This window comes from Sprattus sprattus (assembly GCF_963457725.1).
Source record: "Sprattus sprattus genome assembly, chromosome: 15".
NCBI lineage: Eukaryota > Metazoa > Chordata > Actinopteri > Clupeiformes > Clupeidae > Sprattus > Sprattus sprattus.
The window spans coordinates 23,592,087-23,616,209 of NC_137913.1; the positions used below are offsets into that span (position 1 = coordinate 23,592,087).

General features: G+C 41.9%; 1 protein-coding gene across 1 annotated transcript; it reads right to left on the minus strand.

Moving 5' to 3' along the window:
* Positions 1 to 18,206: 18,206 nt before the first annotated feature.
* Positions 18,207 to 21,778, minus strand: elovl7a (ELOVL fatty acid elongase 7a; the record flags this gene model as incomplete). The annotated part of the gene is made up of 7 exons (XM_080852648.1): positions 21,699 to 21,778; positions 21,436 to 21,626; positions 20,980 to 21,060; positions 19,348 to 19,404; positions 19,119 to 19,224; positions 18,881 to 19,017; positions 18,207 to 18,440 (listed from the first exon to the last, which is right to left on the minus strand). Exons 1-7 carry the CDS (start codon positions 21,760 to 21,762, stop codon positions 18,207 to 18,209), a joined length of 870 nt encoding a protein of 289 aa, XP_080708774.1. The 5' UTR covers positions 21,763 to 21,778.
* Positions 21,779 to 24,123: the final 2,345 nt, after the last annotated feature.

A 24,123-nucleotide genomic window follows, 5' to 3' on the forward strand; every position in this document is an offset into this window, starting at 1 on the left:
ACCAAATTCAAGTGTCTACAACTTTCAGAAGCTGAGATACGGACGATCATGCGTGCTAAAAGGGTGTGGCAAAATCTCAAGGTTGTGCCGCTCATAATGCATAATCAACTTGAGCCTGCTAGTGGAGTACTTTTTGAACCCCACGCAAATTTAAGAAAATAGTTTTTTCTTGAATATCTCGAAAAGTAACGGTTTTAGAGCTTAGAAACCTGTAAATGAAGAAAAAAAAGTGCAGGAATGTAGCTGCTGTAAGTGCAAGTTAAGTACTAGTAGAAGTGCAAGTTAGGAAAGGGAGGTGCTCTATGAAGAATTTGGTCTTCAAGAGCTTCTTAAAGGTAGAGAGGGACGCCCCTGCTCTGGTAGTGCTAGGCAGCTTATAATAGTCTAGATTGCATACTTGGTTGAAGACCAGATGCGCCGCTGTGTTCTAAATCATCTGACCACACATGCAGGCAGGCCCGTTAGGAGGGCGCTGCAGTAGTCAAGGTGGAGAACTCACCAAGGTTTGCACCAGCAGCTGGGTGTCATACTGGTTTAGGTACGGCCTGATTTTGCGGGTGTTGTATAGAGCAAAGCGGCACGACCGGGAGACAGAGTCAATGTGGTCGTGAATTTCAGTTGGTGACCGATAATGCAACTGATAATGACACAGAGATTTCTTGCTGTTTTGGAGGGAACAAGAGATAAGGAGTCAATTTTGATGTTGTGGTGGATGGCCTGTTTGGCTGGAAAGACCAACAGTTTCGTTTTAGCCAGATTCAGCTAAAGGTGGTGATTCTTCATCCATGTGGATATATCAGAGAGACAATCCGAGATCCGCGCCGAGACAGTGGTGTCATCAGGAGGGAAAGACAGATACAGTTGGGTTTCATCTGCTTAGCAGTGATATGAAAAACCATGCGAGCGGATGATAGGGCCCTGCGAAGTACATGGCAAAGAGAAAAGGTCCCATCACAGAGCCTTGGGGCACCCCTGTGGTGAGGCGGTAAGGTACAAACAGCTGATCTTGCCATGACACTTTGAACAAGCGCCCAGTGAGGTAAGATTCAAACCAGGAGTGTGCCCTGCCAGAAATGCCCATACTTGACAGAAAAGACATAAGGTGGTTGACGTCAAAAGCGGCTGATAAGTCTAGCAGAATGAGAACCAAGGATTTAGCTGCTGCTCTAGCTGTTTTAAGGCATTGGTCACAGATAACAGGTGGAGTGACCACTTTTGAATCCAGACTGGTTTGGATCGAGGAGATTTTTCCTTGACAGAAACTCTGTGACCTGTTTGGAGGCTGCCCTCTCAATGGTTTTGGATAGGAGTGTGAGAAGTGAGACCGGCCGATAGTTTTCCACATGAGTGGGAATGGAGACGGCTTCTTGAGCAGTGATCCCGAGACACTTTGAATGAAGAAGGAAATGTTCCAGAAGTAAACGAAGCATTAATCACATGTGTGAATACCTGTAAGACGGTAGGCGATACGGCTTGAAGAACGTTGGATGGTATAGGATCCAGCGGGCATGAAGTAGGGCGGCTACCTGTTAGGTAGTGGTACATGCATCCACTACTTAAGTTTGTGCCCATGAAAGGTCCTGCAAAATCCACATTAATGTGTTGCTATGGGGATGCAGGCCATTCCCAAAGGTGAAGTGGGCTACGTGCTGGTTAATTTTGCACCTGCTGGCAGCCAGAACATTTCATGGCTACACTTTCCACGTCCTGGTCAATGGCTAGCGTCTTCATTTTTACCACCCCCAGATGGGTGGAGTGCAGTTCCTCCAAAACCTTAGTTCTGAGGTTACTTGGTATTCTAATTCCCCACGTAACACAGCCAGCATTCAATGTAAATTCATTCCTACGCTGGTAGAACGAAGCTGGGGTGGTTTTGTGGGCACATGTTGTTGATATCATTCAGAGGCAAACGTGACAATCCGTCTGCGTTAGCATGGTCTCCAGTACTCCTGAACTCTATGTTATACTAATGTCCTCCGAGACACAATGCCCAGTGCCAGGGGCGGAATGGGGAATAAAAGTGGCCTGGGAGCAGTGGCGTAACGTAGTTTCATGTTTGTAAAGCCGCCACACCCCCTCCCCCCTCGCACATATTCTGCCTTCGGACTATTAAGATTGACGTAAATATGTCTATGGCCCACGACTAATGGCTCTCAAGACCCACGGGCCCAGGTGCAATCGCACCTGCTGCACTCCATATAGTTACGCCCTGAGGTGGGCTGGTATTGGACAGTCCCAAACCCTGTCGGCCCACCAGTGATTTCTCTGGTTTCCCCGATGGCCAGTCCACCCCTGCCCAGCGCTGCATACGAGCAGCAGCTGTCGCTGGAACCCCCTTTTGAGGGCTGAAAATCGACATGAGGGGCTGATGGTCGGTTATGAGAATGAATTATCTTCCAAACAAATACTTATAACCCTTTACCCCCCACACCAAGCTCAGTGCCTCTTTGTCAATCTGGGCATAATTTTTTTCTGCCTTAGTAAGGGATCGAGATGCAAAAGCTATTGGGCGTTCACTGCCATCATCCATAACGTGAGACATCACTGCCCCAGTGCCATACAATGAAGCGTCACAGGCCAGCTTTTCTGGTAGAGAAGGGTTGTAGTAGTGGGTTAGGACTGTGGGTTATGTCACAAGGGTCTTTGCTTCCTTGAATGCACACTCACAGTCCCTGGTCCACACCCTTTTACGTCATGTCTGGAGGAGCTGATTAAGGGAATAGAGCGCAGTTGCTAGGTTGGGCAAAGCTGTGATAATAGTTCACAAACCCCAGAAAGAATCTCAGCTGTGAAACATCTTGGGGTCAAGAAACCCTTTAACACTGCCTGGACCTTCTCCTAACATTTGTGTAGCCCGTTTACATCAATGGTGTGTCATGGATGATGGATTTGAAAAATTCACATTTGTCACTCCTCGCTCTGAATCCATACTCTTCAAGCCTCTTCAGGACTTGTCTCAGGTTCTCTAAGTAATCCCTATCAGTGCCTCCTGTCACGATGATGTCATCGAGGTAGCATTGTGTGTCTGGTACCCCTTGTAACACCTGGTCCATGGCTCGTTGCCATATTGCTGGTGCAGAGGCTACTCCAAACACAAGCCTGTTGTAGTTATATAGACCCTTGATGGTATAAATGGTCATAAATGTCTTTGAGTCCTCTTCCATTTCTATCTGGAGGTATGCTTAATCTGCTTTTTTTAAACGCTTACCCCCAAACAGGTTCGCAAAAAATGTCCTCAATCCTCGGTAGTGGGTATGCTCCACTTGAAGAACTGGGTTAGCAGTGACTTTATAGTCACCACAAAGTCTCGTCGTGCCATTTCTTTTAGTAATAGGAACCACAGGAGTAGCCCAAGGGCTCCAGTGGACTCTGGAAAGTGTCCCCTGGGCCTCTAGACGGTCCAGTTCCTTCTCCACAAGAGCAGGATGGCATAGGGAACAGGGCGTGCCTTGTGAAATGTTGCTTGAACACCATCTTTGACTGTAATTTTTCCCTTTATGTGTTGCAGCGTGCCGATTCCATGTATGAACCCCGTTGCTGCTTCATCCAGTATCCTGTCCAACTCAGCCTCAGTGGATTGTGGTACCTTGGACAAAACATGAAGGCTTTTTATGGTGCTCCAATCATGGCTCAGCTTCCTCAGCCACTCACGTCCCCAGAGTGGTGCGCCTCCTTTCTCTAGGACATTATTTATGAAAGAATGTGACGAAGCCAATTCGCACATAATGGGGCTTTACATTTTATATTAGTATTCACATATTGTATTTGTTTGAAATAGAGTGTTATTGGCTACAATTGTATTTATGATTGTTTTCAGAAAAATAAACTTGGCCTACATTATGACTAGAGTTAGGTTGCACTGACTTTAATTGACTTTGGAGTTAGTTTTATGCTGTCATTGACAATATATATTTATTTTTTTTCCTGTCTTTATGTGTCTTGAATAATTCATAAGGAGTTTGAAAATGTTCAGGCTGCAATGTCAAATTCAATATCAGACTGAATAGTGTGAAAAACTGTGTTGCATTCAGGTTAGTGCTCTGAGGGAAACATTAGCATAAGGTATGATTTTTCTTGAGATTGGTGATTGAAATTTAGGGAAGATGATGAAAGAAGTCATAATCCCATTGTTGGTAGTAGAGTCAAATGGGCTATGAAGTACATCTGAAGAGGATGTGTGCCCTTTGAAATGCTAATACATGTTTACCTTGGCACATCTGTGCGAATGAATCAAAACAAAGGATTTTTTTTTAATAACTTTGTTAAATTGTGCATCGGCAGCATGTTCATTTAGAATATTGGAAGTTCTAGTGACACCATGTATAGTGGGGGTATGCCAATATATTCCACTGATTGTCAGGTAGTCAACAATGCAGCTATCTACATTCCATGCAGTTGTATTTCTGCTCTTTTCTTGAGCTGTCTGACGTAATTTACTTCCAGAGAAGCAGAAACTGTCAGAATAGAGGTATGAAAACAGCCCACTAACTGTGTCCTGACATTAAGGTACAATCCTCGATCCTGCCTTTCTCAGCTGAGTGTTGTGGTTTTCTCCCAAACCATGTTTTTCTAAAACGGTTACATTTGCAACACAGTCTTCATGCCTTCACTAATTAGCAATTGTGTGGTGTTCAGTCACTTCAAAAATGCCTTACTCAACTTTAGATATTTTTTTTTTGCTGCCAGGCGTATGTTATAGTCACGTTTTCCGTTTTTCTCTTTATTTTCTTGAAGACACTGTCTTGGGTCAAACTTCATCAGCGACAGTTGTTAAAATAGTCTGCTGACATTTTTAAAAGTAATTGTTCGAGTCATTATTGCAGTCTTCCACTTCATAACGTGCTTCACATAATGTTTGCAGTGCACTTTTTATCTGAATATGGGCAGATTGTACATCTAGAAAATTGGTTCTTGGATGTGGAGGTCTTAACTCTAATATATTAATGAAAGTGGCAATATTATGTTATGATAGAATGTTTTCTATTTTCAGATCAAGCTCTTGTGATATTAGAGTGTGCGGCAAATGATACAGAATGCAAGCTTAATAGACTGTGACTTCTACGTGGCCCTTTGAAAGAGAGCCAAAAAATGCCATTTCAATCCAATTTATTTCATACCCATAGCCAAGAATGAAACACATGGCTCTTTTATTAGGATGCTCTTGCATAACGACAAGGATGACTGACCAAATTATTGTTGGTGCTGATCCAGTGATGGTATATTGTCAACATAACTTGAAAGCGCCATTTGCTTGATTAAATTGATTCTAAATAGAAGAAACAGCTTGAAATGGGGGGTGGTGGTGGTGGGAGGAGGTACTGTAAAATAACTTCCCAGGGTTTACAACCTCGCTAGAGGTACCCCAGAATAATGTTATAGCTCCCCCATGTGGTGGTTTAAGTAAAAGTCTGTGAGAGTGGTTCAGAGTACATTCCTCCTCTGCAATCCAGCAGAACTTCCCCACCTTTACTGCCCATTCATCTACCTCTAGAAACTTCCAGAAAATTGGAGAACGAGGAGCACAAGGAGGGGGAAGTGGGTGGAAATGATGGACTCTGTGAAAGGCTCTGTAATGCGTCTCAGGTGAACGGGAGCTATTGGTCTGCTAACGCTGCAGCAGACTGCCTGCCACATGAGGCCGTAAAGGCAGCCGATCAGGTAGATAGGTCACATAGGCAGGCAGGCCAGCCCATGGCAGACACATCAATAGCGGGAGCTCTCGGGGGAGCTCAGATGACAGACTGAGATGGAATCTGAGAGAAGTGAGCTCTGGGAAAAAACAAACAATCAAGTCGACTTGATGCACCCAGTAAATAGAGTGAGTCACACAAGCACTGAGTGGAAGTGCAGCGGGGGCGGTTGAGTGGGGGAAGAGAGAAGAAGGCTATTTAAACTCAGCTGCCTACAGACTAAGAACATGTTAAGTACTTCATTATAGTAATTAATGTCTTATGGTAGAGCTGCCACACGAGAGAGATGGTTCCTTCAGAATGTCAAATTCTGTAATCTATTAAGTCGGTTTGTACCAAGCAATTTTTGTTGCTGGCCTCTGAGGATGATTTTATTATGGCAGTTATAAATCAAATGGCCCTGTGATGGTAACACTACAAGGCTGTATTGCCTATGAACTGAAAACAATCTCAGTGATTATAAGTGGTTCGTGTGGAAAATACTATCCATTCTGATTTAGAAAAAAATCCTTAACGACTACATTCTATGTGAACTAAATAAGTTAAGGACCGAACCATATGATAGACTGTATGGCCCACTGAACACTGGGAACTAATATCCAATAAATCCTCTGTTTGAACTCTTTAATCTGTTCATGTTTATGTAAGTATAATTAAATCACTGAGAAAATAATGTATTGTGGCACAACTGCACAAGGTCTAGCCTGTGAAGATCACTGGCCTCTAGGATGTTAACATGAATCACATTCTTTAAATCTCATTCTTTATTTAGCAAGGTTGAAGTTGATCTGCACAAAAATATCTTAGAAGTATGTAAGAGTGGAAAAAATACCATCACTAAAACCTTTTCAAAACACAGAAAACAGACGGGCTATTTGTTTATGGAAACATTTCTAAGTAAAGCATCTCATCCAAACAGTCCTCCTATTCACACAAGTACTCAGTGTGGTGTTTGGTTTAAAAAAACAAAAACAACAATAGGCCCATGGCATTGGAAAATGACGGTCATGTACACATAAAAAATGTTAACACAATAGCTAACCTGATAGCCAAGCCGTTAATGTTTAACATTTGAGTAAAACGATGCAATGACACAATTATGGAATAGAATAATAGAAAATATTCTGTGCTAAAGGAACTCTGCATATCTATTCTTGTCTCCTGTTTCTCCATCTACCATCAGTAAAAAGATCTTCGCTGTGTTCCCTTCAGGGCACACTCTTGTCTATTGGCCTCATCTGGGCTGTTCTGTGCTGAATTCGCTCAGTCATAATGGCTCTGATGTCAAACGCTTCTCATTGCATCTTGCCAGCTGCTTGCGCATTCTGCCTGTACAACTCATTATGTGTCAGGGGAGAATTTGGGAAAAGGACCCAGCCGCACCCTTTCACAGAGGCCTGAGGGAGGACTTCTCGGCCTCTTCGTGCCTTTGAGCGGCTCGTCGCTTTAATGGAACCATCATTGTGTCATATCAGGGTCAACAGACATTTTCAAAGGATTTTTTTGCCCCCAATGTTTGTGGACATCAGTTTGACGATTATCCAATTAGACCTCGACAGTCATCTACAGCCATAATTAAATTGCCTCTAATTAAGCGTAGACAATGATTGACGGCAAGCCTCTCATATTATCATTTGCTGTATTCAATCAGTTTTTTAAGATGTTAAGTTATGGCAGGCTTATTAGTAATAGTTTATGCAGTTGCAAAGTACATTTAGTATAGATGAGATAAACATTACTGAAAGTTTTTATGAATTTGAGTTTTGAACGGTAATTTAAAGCGAACAGTGTAATTATCAGGGTGCGCCAACAGCTCAGCTCCTCAAATCTACAGTGACACAGCAAAACAGAGTCCAAACTGCCCTACAGCACAATGAGTTCACAGAAGAGAACCAGTTCTCAGTCTAATGGTGCTAACACTGTGCTAACAGAACATGTGCCTATAGTTATTCAACAGGTTTCAGTCTCGATGAGCCATGTGTGTACGTAGATAATGCCAAAACCACCGTAACCACTGTCTATTAGCATTTACATTTCATTGCCCTCAGTATGCCATCCCAGATGCCATCATACAGGGCATATCTGGCACTAGTTTGGCACAGATCCCTTCAGGACTAGACCACGGAGCAAGGCAGCTATTGTCTAAGTTGTATTAGGCTGATGGAAGAAATATAAGGGTTAGCAATAAAGCTAATTAATGGCCCACTGTAATAACTGCTGTCCTTAGTACGGTAAAATCAATGCAGAACGACCTTTCTACCTTTGTTTGAATTATGGCTTAAAAAATGATGTCTATGTAGTATGTCTCTGGTATAACTCATCTTGATAGAGCTCACAAAGCATAACTGAACCTCAGTTTTAATGGCCAGTGCAGGGGCACAAGTCATGAAATGGTGGCTTAATTAAGAATCTTTGTTTGGAATGTCAGTTTTGGGACCTCTTTAATTAAATGTAATTTGTGTATGCCTCGAGCGAGGCACTTAATAGTTATATAATGACTAGAAAATGAAACATCCATCAACCAGCAAGTAGGAGGACATCTAGTTTACTGCCCAAGAAACCAGTAAGTAAATGCATTTAACAATGCGATTTTTTATGTATTTAAAAAAAATTGTGGATAAATGCTTCTAGCTCTTATTACAGCACATTATCTTGTAGCAAACATGTTATAAGATCAAATGTAACCACAATCTAATGCAGCTGCACTATGCCTGGAAAACCTCACCTTTCATAGATCGGAGCCCTGTTGGAAATATGTTCATGTGCATGCACAAGTTCAAACAAATCATTCTCCTCTTTCAAGAACATGTTGTTCTTTGGCACTGGGCACATTTGGGTTCATTGCTTGTGGTTTGGAGAACACAGCAGTGGTTTTAGTCCCTGTTCTGTGGGGTGCCCCCTGACTGAAGTCCTCCTCTGCTATGGGGTGCCCCCTGCCTGAAGTTCTCCTCTGCTGTGGGGTGCCCCCTGCCTGAAGTTCTCCTCTGCTGTGGGGTGCCCCCTGCCTGAAGTTCTCCTCTGCTGTGGGGTGCCCCCTGCCTGAAGTCCTCCTCTGCTGTGGGCTACTCCCACTCGATCTCCATTATACCCATCGCTGTTGCGAGACACAAATCCCAGTGCCTGTGTTTGCATTGCCCATCAGAACACGACATTTAACCTTGCTTTGACTGGAGTCATGATATAGGAATGAATATGAAATATGAATTTAATGTGGTGGTGTGTGCATATACAAAACAGCATGCTGTGTAGGACCTGCTCAACAAGCCTTTAAATGGCAGTTGATTTACATGCTTATAGGTGGTGGCAGGAAAGGGTTATGGCTGAGTGAGTCAGCATAGACAGACCCCAGGAGGCACACCTCAGTCTAGCTCAGAATCAGTCTAAGACCCTGAGGACCTCTCCACGAACACGCTAGCCTTCCTGTCAGATAGACCTTAACACGTATGTGCATGTGGGAGAGAGGAGAGACAGAGCAAAAGAGAAAGAGAGGGAGCTCTCTGGCGCCACACCAACCTTCCTGTCAGATAGTCCTCAATCAGTCTGAGGGAGGGAGAGAAAAGGACAGATAGAGAGAGAGAAGAGAACATTTCGAGAGGGAACAGGGAGGTGCACTCTATCAGGGCCCTGAAACACTACACAGCTTTAGCGCCCTTAGGGCATCTTCACAGCACATTTACATGTGCGAAATATCAGCATTGCAGACACTTTGACCTCCCTGTCGCCTTGCTTGCTGCTGCAGCTGCTAGTGCCTGCCGTTGCTGCTGCTGCTGCTGCTCCTGCTGCAGGCTCACGGCAGAGCACGTGCCTGTAGGTTGCACACACTCTATCGGTTGCCAGGGCTACGCAAAACAATGTCCGTCCTGTGTATGTATCAGCTATTACAGGGTAATTTGAGTGCTGCCACACAAGAATGCCCAGTGTAATTTGCATGTCAGAAGTCGGTTCCACGCAATGCTCTTTATGCCTCCTGGGAACACAGATAGCCGTGACAGGTGGCCAGCTAAACAAATCAGGATGGACTTGTGGTGGTGGAAGGAGAGAGAAAAAAGGAGTGTCGCTTGTTCGAAAGAAAGTTTGTCGAGTTCACTGGATAATTCCAGAGCTTCATCATGCTGTATTCACCCTGTAATCCACCGTCACTCTACCATAATTGCACGTTTGGTTCCTCTCCTTTATGCGAGCTGTTCCTCCTTAAAGCAGGAAGCTTTGCACATGGCTTTGTTTAATGAGGGAAACTCTGACACATGGAAGGAAAACATGAAAACAGACCCAGGTTTTTCCACTCAACCCCATCCTCATTGGTGCAGGGGAGTATCGCACCATGAACTGTTAGCTTACCGAACACAACGGCAAAGTCACTGTGTACTTCACAGGTTGTTCTTGGTGCAACAGCTCAAGACAGTTACACTCTTTTGAGATTTCTGATGCACGTGAAACATTTCACAACTTTTTTGCCCAATCACATTTACAGGAAGTGTTGCTGAAGCACGTACAGTTTTCAAAACTATGTATTTATAGTGCGAAGTACACGGTTTTGTTACTGCCAGGAAATGGCAAGGTCTTTTTGGACAAGGTTGATTTAAAACACATTGCGTAAAATGCACTACAGTGACAAGTTTACAGAGGAGAGTGATGACAGCAAAGAAAGTCACCTTGCTTCTACTACTCCCCCCCACACACACACCAAAACACACACACACACACACACACACACACACACACACACACACACACACACACACACACACCAAAACACACACACAAACACACACACATACTCACTTTCCCTGTCTATTCACCTTTCCACAGCACATAACCTGTAAGTCACTGACAAACACAGAGAGATGCCCACTCAAAGCTCAAGGGCTAACTGTACCATCCTGTTGTTTCCGAAACATTAACTTTTTCCCAAAAAAGAGCAACGCCTGACATAGCGCTACAACAACACTGAGCAAGCGGTGCTACAGACCAGGACAGACACACAGCAGAGGAAGGAGGACGAAAGGGGAGAAGAAAGGCCAAATAGTAACTTACTCTTCTCCTGGGAGAGGGAGAGCCACAGTGGAGATTCACCCGCGCCAATGGCTGCACTGTCACTTTGGTATTCTCCTCCCCACGTACTGACACACACACACACACACACACACACACATACACACACACGCACAATCCTAATATAAAAACAATGAAGCCCCTAAAAGCAAACAGGAAGGACTGTGGCCTCTGCGTTTCCTGTGCCAGTGAGGCTCACGCTGATGCTCCCTGGCTTAAGGATGGAACTACAGCAGAGTTCCCAGTCTGCCTCAGCCAATCACATCACTGCCTTTCCTTTCCTCCTCCTCCCCTCAAAGTTTCCCAGCCTGTGGTGGCGGCTCCAATGACGGAGGGAGCGCGGTTCTGCAGCAGCAGCAGCAGCAGCAGCAGCAGCAGCAGCAGCAACAGAGGCAGATCACTCATGCTGTTTTAACCTCCCCTGCCTATAGAATGCCTTACTGTCAAAGTTTATGTCATCAACTTACATAGAGAAGAGAGGCAGAGATGTGTGCATCTGCATATGACGTACTAGGTCAGACCAGCGTGATGCACTGTAAAGCAGTATCTCACATCAAATATAATTGTCCCTGAATGCCTTGAGTGGGAGCATATCGCAGCCTAAGAGGCAAATCTGAAAGGCTGGAACAATCGTGGTGGAATGACTTATTTGGTGGGGGCTGGGGGAGCAACGAGGATGGAAGGGACACTTGGATGTGCAGTCGCCCCAGGAGACAGAGCCTGGCCATGTGGACTTCCTGTCACTCACATGGCAGTCATGTGTAATGCTTTGCCTCTGACTCACCGGTGAGCCTTATTTCTGAAATAAACAAATGATATGGAATGCACAGGTGCCTCAAAGCACGAAATGAATCATGACAGATGCAGCGATGTCCATGGAAGAACGTTTAATTTGAGAAGAATTACACTGTGGCCTGTGAGCTTTTATTAGCATTGCAATGCATTGCATTACAACTCAAGCGTGAGTAACATCTGAAAAAGAACAGAGCATAACTATGCCATGGTAACATGAATACTTGCTCTGCAGTCATTTTTTTGGTTTTAAAACATTATGCTTTTCATACTTCTTTCCAGTCTGTAGCCAATAGAAATAGAGATTAAGGGCTTCATTGCAGTGCTACACCAACCGTCATTGGCTACAGACTGGAAAGAAGTATGAAAAGCATAATGTTTTAAAACCAAAAAAATTACTGCAGAGCAAGTATTCATGTTACCATGGCATAGTTATGCTCTGTTCTTTTTCAGATGTTACTCACGCTTGAGTTGTAATGCAATGCATCATTCAGCATTCCATTAAACCACTTCCATCTGATGGATGATTTGTTTGAAGCAGATGTATTTGGACTGAAGTCTGAGAGAGTTGATTGTCCTCCTCATTGGATGACTGCTTTCTTCCTGTCTTTTGCATATACCCTGCCGTGCACCACGTCCTTGGTATGATGTCAAGGACCCTGCGCACATCTGTCTGTGCATACTGCGTAGTCAGCAGTGGTCTTAGTGAATACTGTATGATACATACCTCTCTCACTACATATGGAGCATTAGTTAATCAATCTCAATACATCTTATAATACCTTCACTATTCTACAGCAACTGAGTTATCAATGGTCAGGGACTTGGACCTGTTAACTTTTCCATTTGGGAAAATCTCTTTAAAAGTTATAAGACTAAATACATGACTGAACACTAAGTCAAGGTCAGTAATTGAAAATGATCATTAACAAGAGAAAACCCTTTTACTCTTTTAGTTTAGGTGTTATGTCTGGCCAACTGTGTGATGTCTGGTCTGAACAACTTCTCCTGTGGCTCACGTCCCTTGGAAACCATTATTTAAAATTATAAACAGCTTGGTGTTTGTCTGCAGTGGATCAGGAATGATGGGTTAACCTTTAAAAGTAATACTCTGATAATTTGGGAATTCCAGCTCTGTCACTACTCAGACCTTGCTCTGTGGTGTGGCGAACACGGCTAATATGGTGTCAGCCGGCCTTTCTTGATTGGTTCAGATGCTGCATTTTCCAGAGATTGATGTATTTGTCGTGCTAATCTATTGAGCTCCGTTTAGCTGCCTCAGTTAACTAGGCTCCAGAGCAATGGCTAATTAGATCCCCCAGACATGCAATATATAACTGAGAGGATGCACAGACTTCTTTTTATAACTAACTGCTTTAAACGTCAGATATTCACTTGTAAGGTTATGTGAGGATGATTTAGAAGAAAACCTAATGGAACAGAAAGCACGTCAAGATTAAGATTAAGATGAACTTTATAGTCCCACAGTGTGGGAAATTTGGGTTGGGCTTCATCCTGATCATCCTGCACATCATAGCAGGAATGTAATTTTATACGTGGTTTTTTGATGGCATGCGATTAAACTCCTCCGATGGACTGGTACTGTGGTGTATGTGACACTAGTGTCATTCTAAACTGTTTGAGCAGAACACTGGAAGGGCACACGGCAGAACTTATGAAATACCGGAGTATTATTTATGTACAACACTATAACAACAGTATAGCTATCCAGACAGAGTGTTGCACTAAGAGAGCGCCCTAGCGGCGATTCAGCCCTTACATACCTATTACAACAACCAATAGAGGACCCTGACCCTATTCAGTACTAATCACATTAAACTTCATTAAATGTCATTATCAATCTTCTGTGTGTTTGAAAAACCACAGCTACCTATTAGTATATATATAATACATACTGTATATATCATTTAAAGCAGAGTGATGTGAATCTCAATATATAGTCAGTCAGTATGAACTGACTGAATTTCACTGAACTGAATTTAATTTGAGGGGACAGCATACAAATACAAACATACATGTGTGCGTGCATGCCCGCACGCGCACACACACACACACACACACACACACGCACACACACACACACGCACACACACAATGACTTTATAAAAAGTGTATTGATGCAGCAGGGCAAATAACAGCTTGCCTTGCCATGCAGGCACCTCCAAAGAACCAATTATGTTCTCAAAGAATAGACTGAAAATGCAGTGTTCTTGATACTCATATAACACTTCTCCCTCCCCTTGTCCAATCTGTGTGGGATCTGCTTACGAGTCCAGCATCTCTAACTATGATTCCAAGCCAACATACGAATATCAGTATTAATAAACTACATGGCACCCATTCAACCAACTAGTATTCTATGAAGCCCCTTGACAGTGGGTTAGGGTGAGCATCAAGATGGCGCTTTTTAGTAAGCAGAAGGATAATGAAACGTGAGTTATCCTGATTGAAGACTGGGAGTCTAGCAGTGATCTGGCACGGGTCTCTTTCAGAGACAAAGGCTCTGTTGGTAACTGCAAACAATGAAATGGCAGAAGAAAACCAATTGGACACAGAGAAAGAATCTGGAGTTAAGGGTGTAACCGTCACTAAAAAATATTAAAATACATATAAGCGGATATTAGAATGCAGATGTCATTCTAGCAAGACAGGCACCTGTCAGGAATGCAACAGCAAAGCTAAGCGAAGTGGCACAGTTAGTCAAAGCTGTTAAGATGTCTTAAATGAAAGAGTAAAGGAATGAGCATGAGAGAGATAGAGAGAGAGAGAGAGAGATGAAAGATGGCAGGAAGATGACTGGTCCCTCTCTCATGAACAGATGCTAAATCTTTTGCCACTGAATTTTCACACATTTTGTGCCATGACCTACTTTATATATTATCAAGACCAAATAGCCCACAGAGGCGGAGTGAAACACACTCAGAGGGAAAACACTGCCACAACACATTACTTTAGAAGGAGGGCAAGTTCATCAGGAAATGCCGGTGAATTCACCCAGAAAGAGAGAGAGAGAGAGAAAGCGAGAGAAGGGAAGTGGGGAAATGTATAACAAAAAAGACAGCGGGACATTTTGGAAGGATGTTCCTTAAAGTTGTTACAATGCTTATGTAATATATTCACATATTTAGCCTTACTCAATCTTTGGACATTAACTATATTAAGAAGATCTCCCTTGTCCACTTATGGCTTGGTTGAGATCAACAGTGACCTGAGGCAATGCAAATTAATACTGTGAAATAAATGGATGCCATTTGCTTAATCCATCCAGACAAGACCAATAGTTTCACAGAACTGTATCTGTGTACAGAGTGTGTTTGTATACGTATGTCTTTGTGTTTTCCTAACCAATGCTGATGAATAAATGAGAATGAGTCTTATATTCTGATGTAATGCTGATTTATCAGTGCAGAAAGAATTAATGATTCAGTCAGGTTATATTCTACTATAAACTACTAGACTTAATTTCCTACCCAAATATAAATGAGCTCCATTTTGAATTCAGGTTGTGCAAGCGGTCACACACTTACACAATCTGGTTTCCCCCTCACTAGTAAATGTTGCTTCTAAAAAGGTCACTTCTCACCAAAAATCGGTAATTGGTATTACCAAAATATGGTAAATAAAACGTAAGCCCTGCCACATCCTGTCTGAGGTATCTGATGTGAATTATGCATTTTCTATAAGGCATCTCAAAAAGAGAAAATCCATGGGTTATATCTAAAATAGCTTTAGTGTATGATCACAGATGGCTATAGAAAATGCCAATTCAAGGTAACACCACAGCACTAGTGTTATTGAAGTACCATATCAGTGCCGTAGTGTTCTGACAAGACCTATTAACAGTTTTTTTTCTTTCTCCAACCACAGCTGCTATGCTGCATTGGTCCAGAGGAGGGAGCATGGAAACGTTGTACTCGTACTGACTGATTGAAAATTTGGGTGTGGTTTCACCTCAACCATTTTAAAACAAATGATTGTTTTGAAGAATAGACTGGAAGCTGTGAAACCTGAGAAGGTCGACATTGCATAACCACTTGATCCTCCCCAGCTACATCAACAAACCACCTTTTTCTTACAGCCTCCATTGCCTACATCACAACGATGAATGTTGTTTTCAAAGAGACTCACACATATAACAGTGATTACAGCATTTATTTGGACTTTAAAAATATACATAAAACTTTTGTTTTGACATTCAATTCATTTTATATGGATGTGTGTATATATACAGCCGCGGAAAAAATTAAGAGACCACTTCAAAATTATCAGTTTCTCTGGTTTTACTATTTATTGGTATGTGTTAAAGTAAAATGTACATTTTAGTTTTATTCTATAACCTACTGGCAACATTCCTACCAAATTTCAAATAAAAATATTGTCATTTAGATCATTTATTTGCAGAAAAATGACAATTGGTCAAAATAGCAAAAATGATGCAGTGTCTTCAGATCTCGAATAATGCAAAGAAAACAAGCTCATATTCATTTTTAAACTACACAATACTAATGCTTACACTTAGGAAGAGTTCAGATATCAATATTTGGTGGAATAACCTTGATTTAAAATCACAACTTTCATGTGTCTTGGCATGCTCTCCACCAGTCTTTCACATTGCCGTTGGGTGACTTTATGCTACTCCTGGCGCAAGAATTCAAGCAGCTCGGCTTCTTTTCATGGCTTGTGACTATCCATCTTCCTCTTGATCACATTTCAGAGGTTTTTTATGGGATTCAGGTCTCGAAAATTGGGCTGGCCATGACAGGGTCCTGATCTGGTGGTACTCCATCCACACCTTTACTGGCCTGGCTGTGTGGCATGGAGCATTGCCCTGCTGGAAAAAACACTTCTCAGAGTTGGGGAACATTGTCAGAGCAAAAGGAAGCAAGTTTTTCTTCCGGGACAACGTTGTACTTTGCCTGGCTAAGGTTTGTAAAAGACCATAAGGATTGAAAAAGCGGACTGGATGTTCTTCTAAGTTTGTCTTCTCTGATGAGTCCGATTTCACAGTAGGTGCAAGACTCTCTGGCTTGTAGGCCTCTCCAGGTCTCCGTCTAACCATCAGACGACCATGTGTTGGGCAAAGCTGAAAATTGGACTCATCAGAGAAGACGAACTAGAAGACCCTCCAGTCCGCTTTTTTCAACCCTTATGGTCTTTTACAAACCTCAGCCAGGCAAAGTACAACGTTGTCCCGGAAGAAAAACTTGCTTCCTTTAGCTCTGACAATGTTCCCCAACTCTGAGAAGTGTTTTTTCCAGCAGGGCAATGCTCCATGCCACACAGCCAGGCCAGTAAAGGTGTGGATGGAGTACCACCAGATCAGGACCCTGTCATGGCCAGCCCAATTTCGAGACCTGAATCCCATAAAAAACCTCTGAAATGTGATCAAGAGGAAGATGGATGGTCACAAGCCATGAAAAGAAGCCGAGCTGCTTGAATTCTTGCGCCAGGAGTAGCATAAAGTCACCCAACGGCAATGTGAAAGACTGGTGGAGAGCATGCCAAGACACATGAAAGTTGTGATTTTAAATCAAGGTTATTCCACCAAATATTGATTTCTGAACTCTTCCTAAGTGTAAGCATTAGTATTGTGTAGTTTTAAAATGAATATGAGCTTGTTTTCTTTGCATTATTCGAGATCTGAAGACACTGCATCTTTTTTGCTATTTTGACCAATTGTCATTTTTCTGCAAATAAATAATCTAAATGACAATATTTTTATTTGAAATTTGGTAGGAATGTTGCCAGTAGGTTATAGAATAAAACAAAAATGTACATTTTACTTTAACACATACCAATAAATAGTAAAACCAGAGAAACTGATAATTTTGAAGTGGTCTCTTAATTTTTTCCGCGGCTGTATATATATATATTTATAATGAAAAAGGACCCATCCAGTGAGGTGGAGAAAACTACTCAAAATAAAGAAAACAAAAACCTCACGCTCTCCAATCATTCAACTTGGCATAAGGCACCGAGTAAACATGTCATGGGACTGGACTAAGGACAAGGACATTATGGTCCTTAAGGTCACGACTGGTACAACACTGGAGCCTTGGCTGGACTGGACAGCTGCACTAGCTCCTGTGAAAATAGGCTAAAAATGTTGACCCTCCTTACTCTTGACACATCACCACATCTGTGGAGACACCAGAAACCTTGTCAAATGAAGGTTTTCTTGAATATTGATAGACAAGAAAAGGTCTAGTTAGCCTCACCCCTATGTGACTCAGTTCAGAGAGCAGTGGGGATGATTCTACATTGAGCAAAGAGTGTGTATGAGTCGATCCAAAGACAGAGGAAATTAAATAGCAGTAGAACCGTTAAAACATTAGCTTTTTTTTTAAAGCATCATTCTGTGTCAGTGGGTTTAAGATGCTAAATTGCTTAACTCGCTGCCAGCTAGGATATACAAAAAGAGTTTACAACAAAATATACAAAACATTAAAATATCTTACATATAAAAAATGTGTTGGAGAAGAAAGGGGTGTAGAACGCTACCATCATGGCAGAAGTCCCTTTACAAGATTTACAAGCAGCATTGCATGTACACTTATAAACCTCAGTTCTTCACTTAAATGTGCAGTGCAACCAAAAGCCTTGGGGGATTCAAAAGATTGTCAGTGTGAAGATGCCATGGTGTTCCTGCCTCTACTCGTTTTTGTCATGGTGCACCCCATTTCCATTGCGGTCGGGCCCCTTGGCCCTCAGCACCTTGGGGAGCCTCTTGCCCTTGCTGTAGGCGTGGTACCAGAAGTTGAGGAAGAGTAGCAGAAACATCACACCGTAGGTGCCGATAATGTACACGAAGATGGGGAACTGGTAGGCACAGTCCTTCAGGAAGAAATACTGACCAATGTGGCAGGTGACCATAACGAACTGGATCTGGGAACATGCAAAGGGAATCAAATATGCTGATGGACCAGTTACCATGAACTCCTAGTGATTTACATCCATCCTTTATTGTAGCTTAATCACATATGTAATGTTTTTCTTCGGCTTCAAAGGGTTTAATGGAAAAGCACGGCCAATTGCTGGGGACAGACAATTGAGTAATACTTTTCAAAACACTACACAAGGAACCTATGATGCAATTTGGCCTGCAATAGGAGTCCCCTGTCTAAACAGGCTGCTTGTTTATCTTCCATTGTGTTCGTATCAGTTACCTGAAACTATATCACGTTTTTTCCCTGCTATTATTTTCAATCTGGCCTCTGCATCGAAACAAAGGCCAAACTGAACTGTCAATCTTTTTCTGTTCTATTATATTTTGTTGCATTTGTCTTCCACCAAGACACAAAATATAAAAATGATAATGAACCCACCAGCTGGAGTAAAGTAAGATGCTTCTTCCACCAAAGGAACTTTTGGTATGCTGGCCCAAGGGCTGACAGGCCATAGTAGGTGTACATGATGACATGGACGATGCAGTTTAGAAGGGCGTGGAAGGTTCCAAGTCCGCCTAGAGCAGTCAACAAAACAGGGCAGCATGACATTTGCATGCCATCATTTGAGGTCAAACGGACCCGCGTCCTTTAGGAGGCAAGATATGCAAAACCTTACCTCCAGCAAATTTCACACCAAACCACCAGGTGAAAGGCATAATGGCATGATGATAAATATGGAGGAAGGTGAGCTGGCTGTTCTTTTTACGCAAAATAAAGAAAATCTGTGGAATAAAGATGTAGCGTTAGCCACTTTGTCACTTTGTGCTCTGCAGCAAAAATCACAAAATACAATGGTGACTTTCTGGCAAGAACAAGAGACAAAATAGTACTCCAGATACACATACTGTGTCCAGCAGCTCAAAGAACTTTGAGAAGTAGTACAGCCAGCAGGTTCGCACCATCTGGGAATAAACAGGGGAAAAAATCCATGTTTAGTCAGAGCTTTAACCTGCCAATAAATAGGGTGCCATTTCCAGGCACATTAACTTCAAAGATTACAATCAAATAAAATTCCCCATATCCTCTTCTATATACTATCCACAATGTTACCTTTCACATGCAAACTGCCTCAAAACTTTGCATGCTGGTCTCTATCTCCACGAGAAATCAAGTAAAGAGGAAAAGAACATCCTACATGTGTGCTTCTCAGAATTGCAAGGTCACTAGAGAAGCACAGGTCATGCAGAGGTCACCCCTGCAGCATTTTGTTAAAAGGCTGTATGAATACTGTGCAGAAACCAGATTACATCCTCTTCAGCAGGTCCCGTCTCATTCCTTATACACACACAGAGAGAAATAGAGGGATCATTTCTGAACCCAAAGGTACAGTTGATAGAAATGTACCCTGTAAGATACAAAAATGGTCCTTACGGTGACAATGTGATAGTGTGGTATGTTCATTATGTTTGCAGAAAATAAAGAAAATATACATGCACTAACAGATGGACATTATAAGCTAAGAAAATGTTGATTTGATATAATTCACTAACTTTGTTTTAGAGGATCACCGTCACACTCACACTTTCATTTTCCACCACACAAACTAACCACAACCTAAGAGCTACGGTCTAGACATGGCCTCCAAGTGTACAAACAGGTTTTGTTTAGTAGACTATCAGGGATAGGAGGGTGTGTGTGTAAATAGAACACCCACGGTTCCACTGAAAATGATAATGTCTGCCCATCAGCAGGAAAGGACACTTCTGCCCCTGAGTTCAACATCCAGATCATGACTCATACATGACCTTCCTACCTGGTCCAACCTTGGTCTTTAAAGATGTAAAAAAAAAAATATTAAAAAATGGGTAAAATCTTTTAAAAATGACACAATGTCATTGGCTCCCACACCAAATGGCCATTTGTATTGCAGTTTTTGGTGGAAAGATTAGAAATTGAAACAGCTACAAGCCGTATGTGTGGTGATGACCGTGAAACAGATAAAAGGATGGTCATCATGAGGCCAGGCTGATGAGGGCCTACAAATCCACAAGCAGTGGATGTCAGGTCGCAGCACAAAAAGTACTACTCATTGTCATTGTTTGGATGAATTTAAAGTTGTCCTCCACCCCCAAATTAGATGATGTGAACTTTTACACAGCAATTTTATAAAAAGGACTATGGGAAGTGATGTCACTGGAAAATAAAAAGCAAACAATTTTTTTTTGTTAAAATATGTAAACTAATTGTTAGTTCTTTAAATAAATGTAGGTGAATAATTGTAAATGTTTTTGTCTCATAAAAGTCCAAAATGGCATGTCGCACAAGCTGTACCTGTACCAAGTTGATACCAGGACATAAAAGGTAAATTTTTGTCACTAGGGGTGCAGAAATGTTCTTTTTTGGTACAGTCAAAAGTAAAAACATACCTATGATAAAGGTACAGTGCTCGTACCCTGGTAGGGTACAGCTGGAGCGACAATACACGTGTACCTTTTTAGGTCCATTTCTGTACCTTGATTTCTAGGTGTGTATCTTACCCTTAAAGCCTGTGGAGAATGGGAATAGTCCACCAGGTCACATTGGAAGCTGTAGCCTGTGCCCCATCCGGCCATGACAAACTGCAAAAAAGGTGTGTGTAAACAAATTGTTAAAATAAATAATTGGCTCAAATCAATTGTATCAATGGTTGATTCTGCAGATGCTTAAAACAAAGCTACCCTGGGGTTAAGACTTTTGTAGTGACCACCACGCAAGTTTTCCTCTCCCAACATGCAAATCAGTAGAGATATTTGCATTTGTAAACAACCACTGTATAAACATAAAGCTTAGACTGTGGGCCATTGTAGTGATCATCAGGTCATACACATTTTAGTAGCTTGACAAGTACAGTACACCTGAAAAGGGAAATATGCCCCAAAGAAAACACTTTATAAGCCCAATAACCCATCTTTTCCACAGGCCACTATGAGAGCACAGACGTCTTGTCTGCTTACCTCGAAACACATGTAAAGGGACAGTGCCACGGAGCTGAAGTTGTAGACGATGAGGATGGGCCGCAGGGTAAAGGCCTTACGGTTCTCCATCAGCCTGGGCCCCAGTGACGTGACGAAGACGATATAGGAAATGAGGACGACTGTTTGCGGCAGCGGGGAGTCCATGAGAAACCAGCCATCCACTCTGGAGTCTGAGTAGAGAAAATCCTGTTAGTTCAAAGTCAAGTAAGAAGGATGAGTGATAAGAGGAAAGAGGTACTGACCGCCTTTTTTGAGGAACTCGTCATACAGATGCACTGCTCTAGAAGTGAACTCGTTGAATGCCATTTCGCCCAGGGATGTAAGTCTGGAAAAAAGGAGGTAATGAATGCATGACTTCTAGCAAAAGCTGACTGGACTGACAAATACAAATAGCAGGACACATCTCACAGTCTATGATAAGGCAATAAGCAAATGTGTAATGTGTCTGATTTGGTTTAATTTGCAAAACTAAAGCAAATAAAGATTTCCTTTGGATAACATTTACGCCAAAAACTCTCAAAGAAACACTACCCATTCATACTTCCAGTGCATTCCTTCATTCCACTAAGCCTAAAGGTTATATCACAACAATGCGGCCCATGTAAGAAGTCTTCATTTACGCACATGAAAGACGCCATTGAGATGAGGCAGAGAGCAACATCAGCAATCCTGCCATTCTACATTCTCTCCAGCAAGCTCAGGGAGAAACAAGTGCTCAAGTGTTGAGGAACAATAGCACACAGTGAGTTTATGTTAAGCATGCCGTGGTCACAGCCACACTAATATTCTTGAGAGTGGTAGTGAAAAGAAAGACAACAAAGATTGTAAAAGGACAAGTTCTGTACTGTCATTTTCTTTATGCATCTTACTGTACTGACTTACACTCATGGATTTGAAAGTAGTGAATGTCCAAGTAAGATGATGAAGCTGGTCACCAAAATCCATAGCATTTAGCGTGCCATTTCAAAGCAGCTCACAACAGTTAGAATAGACTGACTGCAAGTCGAGTTAGAATGACGCTCTCATAACTTGGGCCCATTTTCGAATTACTGTTGATTTTAGGGCACAACAGCTAAGACTTCTAATTTAAACACTGATACACTGTAAGGCCATCTTTTCGATAACGGTTGATGAAGATAACTGGTTGACTGTATCTCAGAAAGCTTCAGTAATAATAATAATACTAATAAACTTTATTTGAATAGCACCTTTCATGCAAAACAATGCAGCTCAAAGTGCTTAACAGCAAATAAATTATGTGCACAAAGAAATGACATGCACAGTGATCCACATAAAAATAGACATCAGATAAACCTAAAACATAAAAACTAGGATAGACTGCAAAACATTAGAATTCTAAGTAAGTAAGTAATGGCAAACAGACATAGTTTTTTTTTTTAAATAATAAAAAATAGGTTTTTGGAAGAGCTGAGATTATTTCAAACTTCCCCCAATTATCTAAATATGACTTCAGAGATACTCATTGGACATTAAATCAATTTATGGTTAAGAAAATATTTTAGACAATACACAATTTAAGACAATATTGTAGGCCTACCTATTGCGTATTAAGCTATGTGATTAGATCATAACATATTATTTTATATCTTTGGTTACTAGAAAATAAAACATTTAATTTGCCAAGATTTTTCAACCATCACATAGAAAATGCAGCGCTCAACACAGGCTTGACATGCCAGGGTTACTTATAACAAGTGATACAACTTGTGTGGTAATTACACACACCTGTCTCAAAGGTGCGTCTATCCTGACCACTCCCACGCTCGAGTTCCAACAATACAGAGGGAGAATGAAGTTCAATGAAAAGCTCCCCAATGCAGGAGAGAGACATCGTAACCCAGGGCTAAATGCACAACAAAGCACAACGGGAAAAATAAACATGCAAACAACTATAGGCTAATTATTAAGACCTGCCTTCTGCGGATAGGATAGTGCGCTTAATTGCAAAGAGAATTGCGCAATGCTATGGAACTTCCTTGTTCGGGTCAAGAGGCGCAACAGGTTCAATAGGCATCGTTAAATACAAACCCAAACACGCATTACGCATTTCGTAACAGACATTAATGGAGTGTTTGTAGAAACGTGCATTTTCACTATGGCAAAATATGGAATTCAGTCACATCGCAAGGATTTCACATAGAGCAGTTTAAAACTTTAACTAAAACAGTTTAAACATAAACTATAGGAGTTGAATACATTTCATAATGAGAAACACAGAATATTTTTTAAACAATTAAACATATTAAACAACTGGTCATTGATAAGGCCCTAACGCTACACACCTTCAAATTGGGCTACATAATGAGTCTCCTCAATGCTTCAGCGAAAAAAACCTAACCGTTTGTAAATTAAGTCTTATCCGTTCTATTCAAAGGCTAACACATTCATGACCACACGCAACCAGCTGAACTGAACTTATATTTCAACTGTTCTGACTTGGAACAACAAAGAAAATATCGAACAGCGACTACGTTAACTGTAACTACAACAACATTCCGAGGTTCCTGCTTTCTGTATTTCCAACCACTTAACCTGACTAAAGGCGTAATTCAGTACTGATCACACACCTGTCCGAGCCTCCGGCTCCTGTTGTCTCTCCACGCGCCGAGGTCTGTTTGACGTTGAAAGCAATTTGAAAGGGGTGTG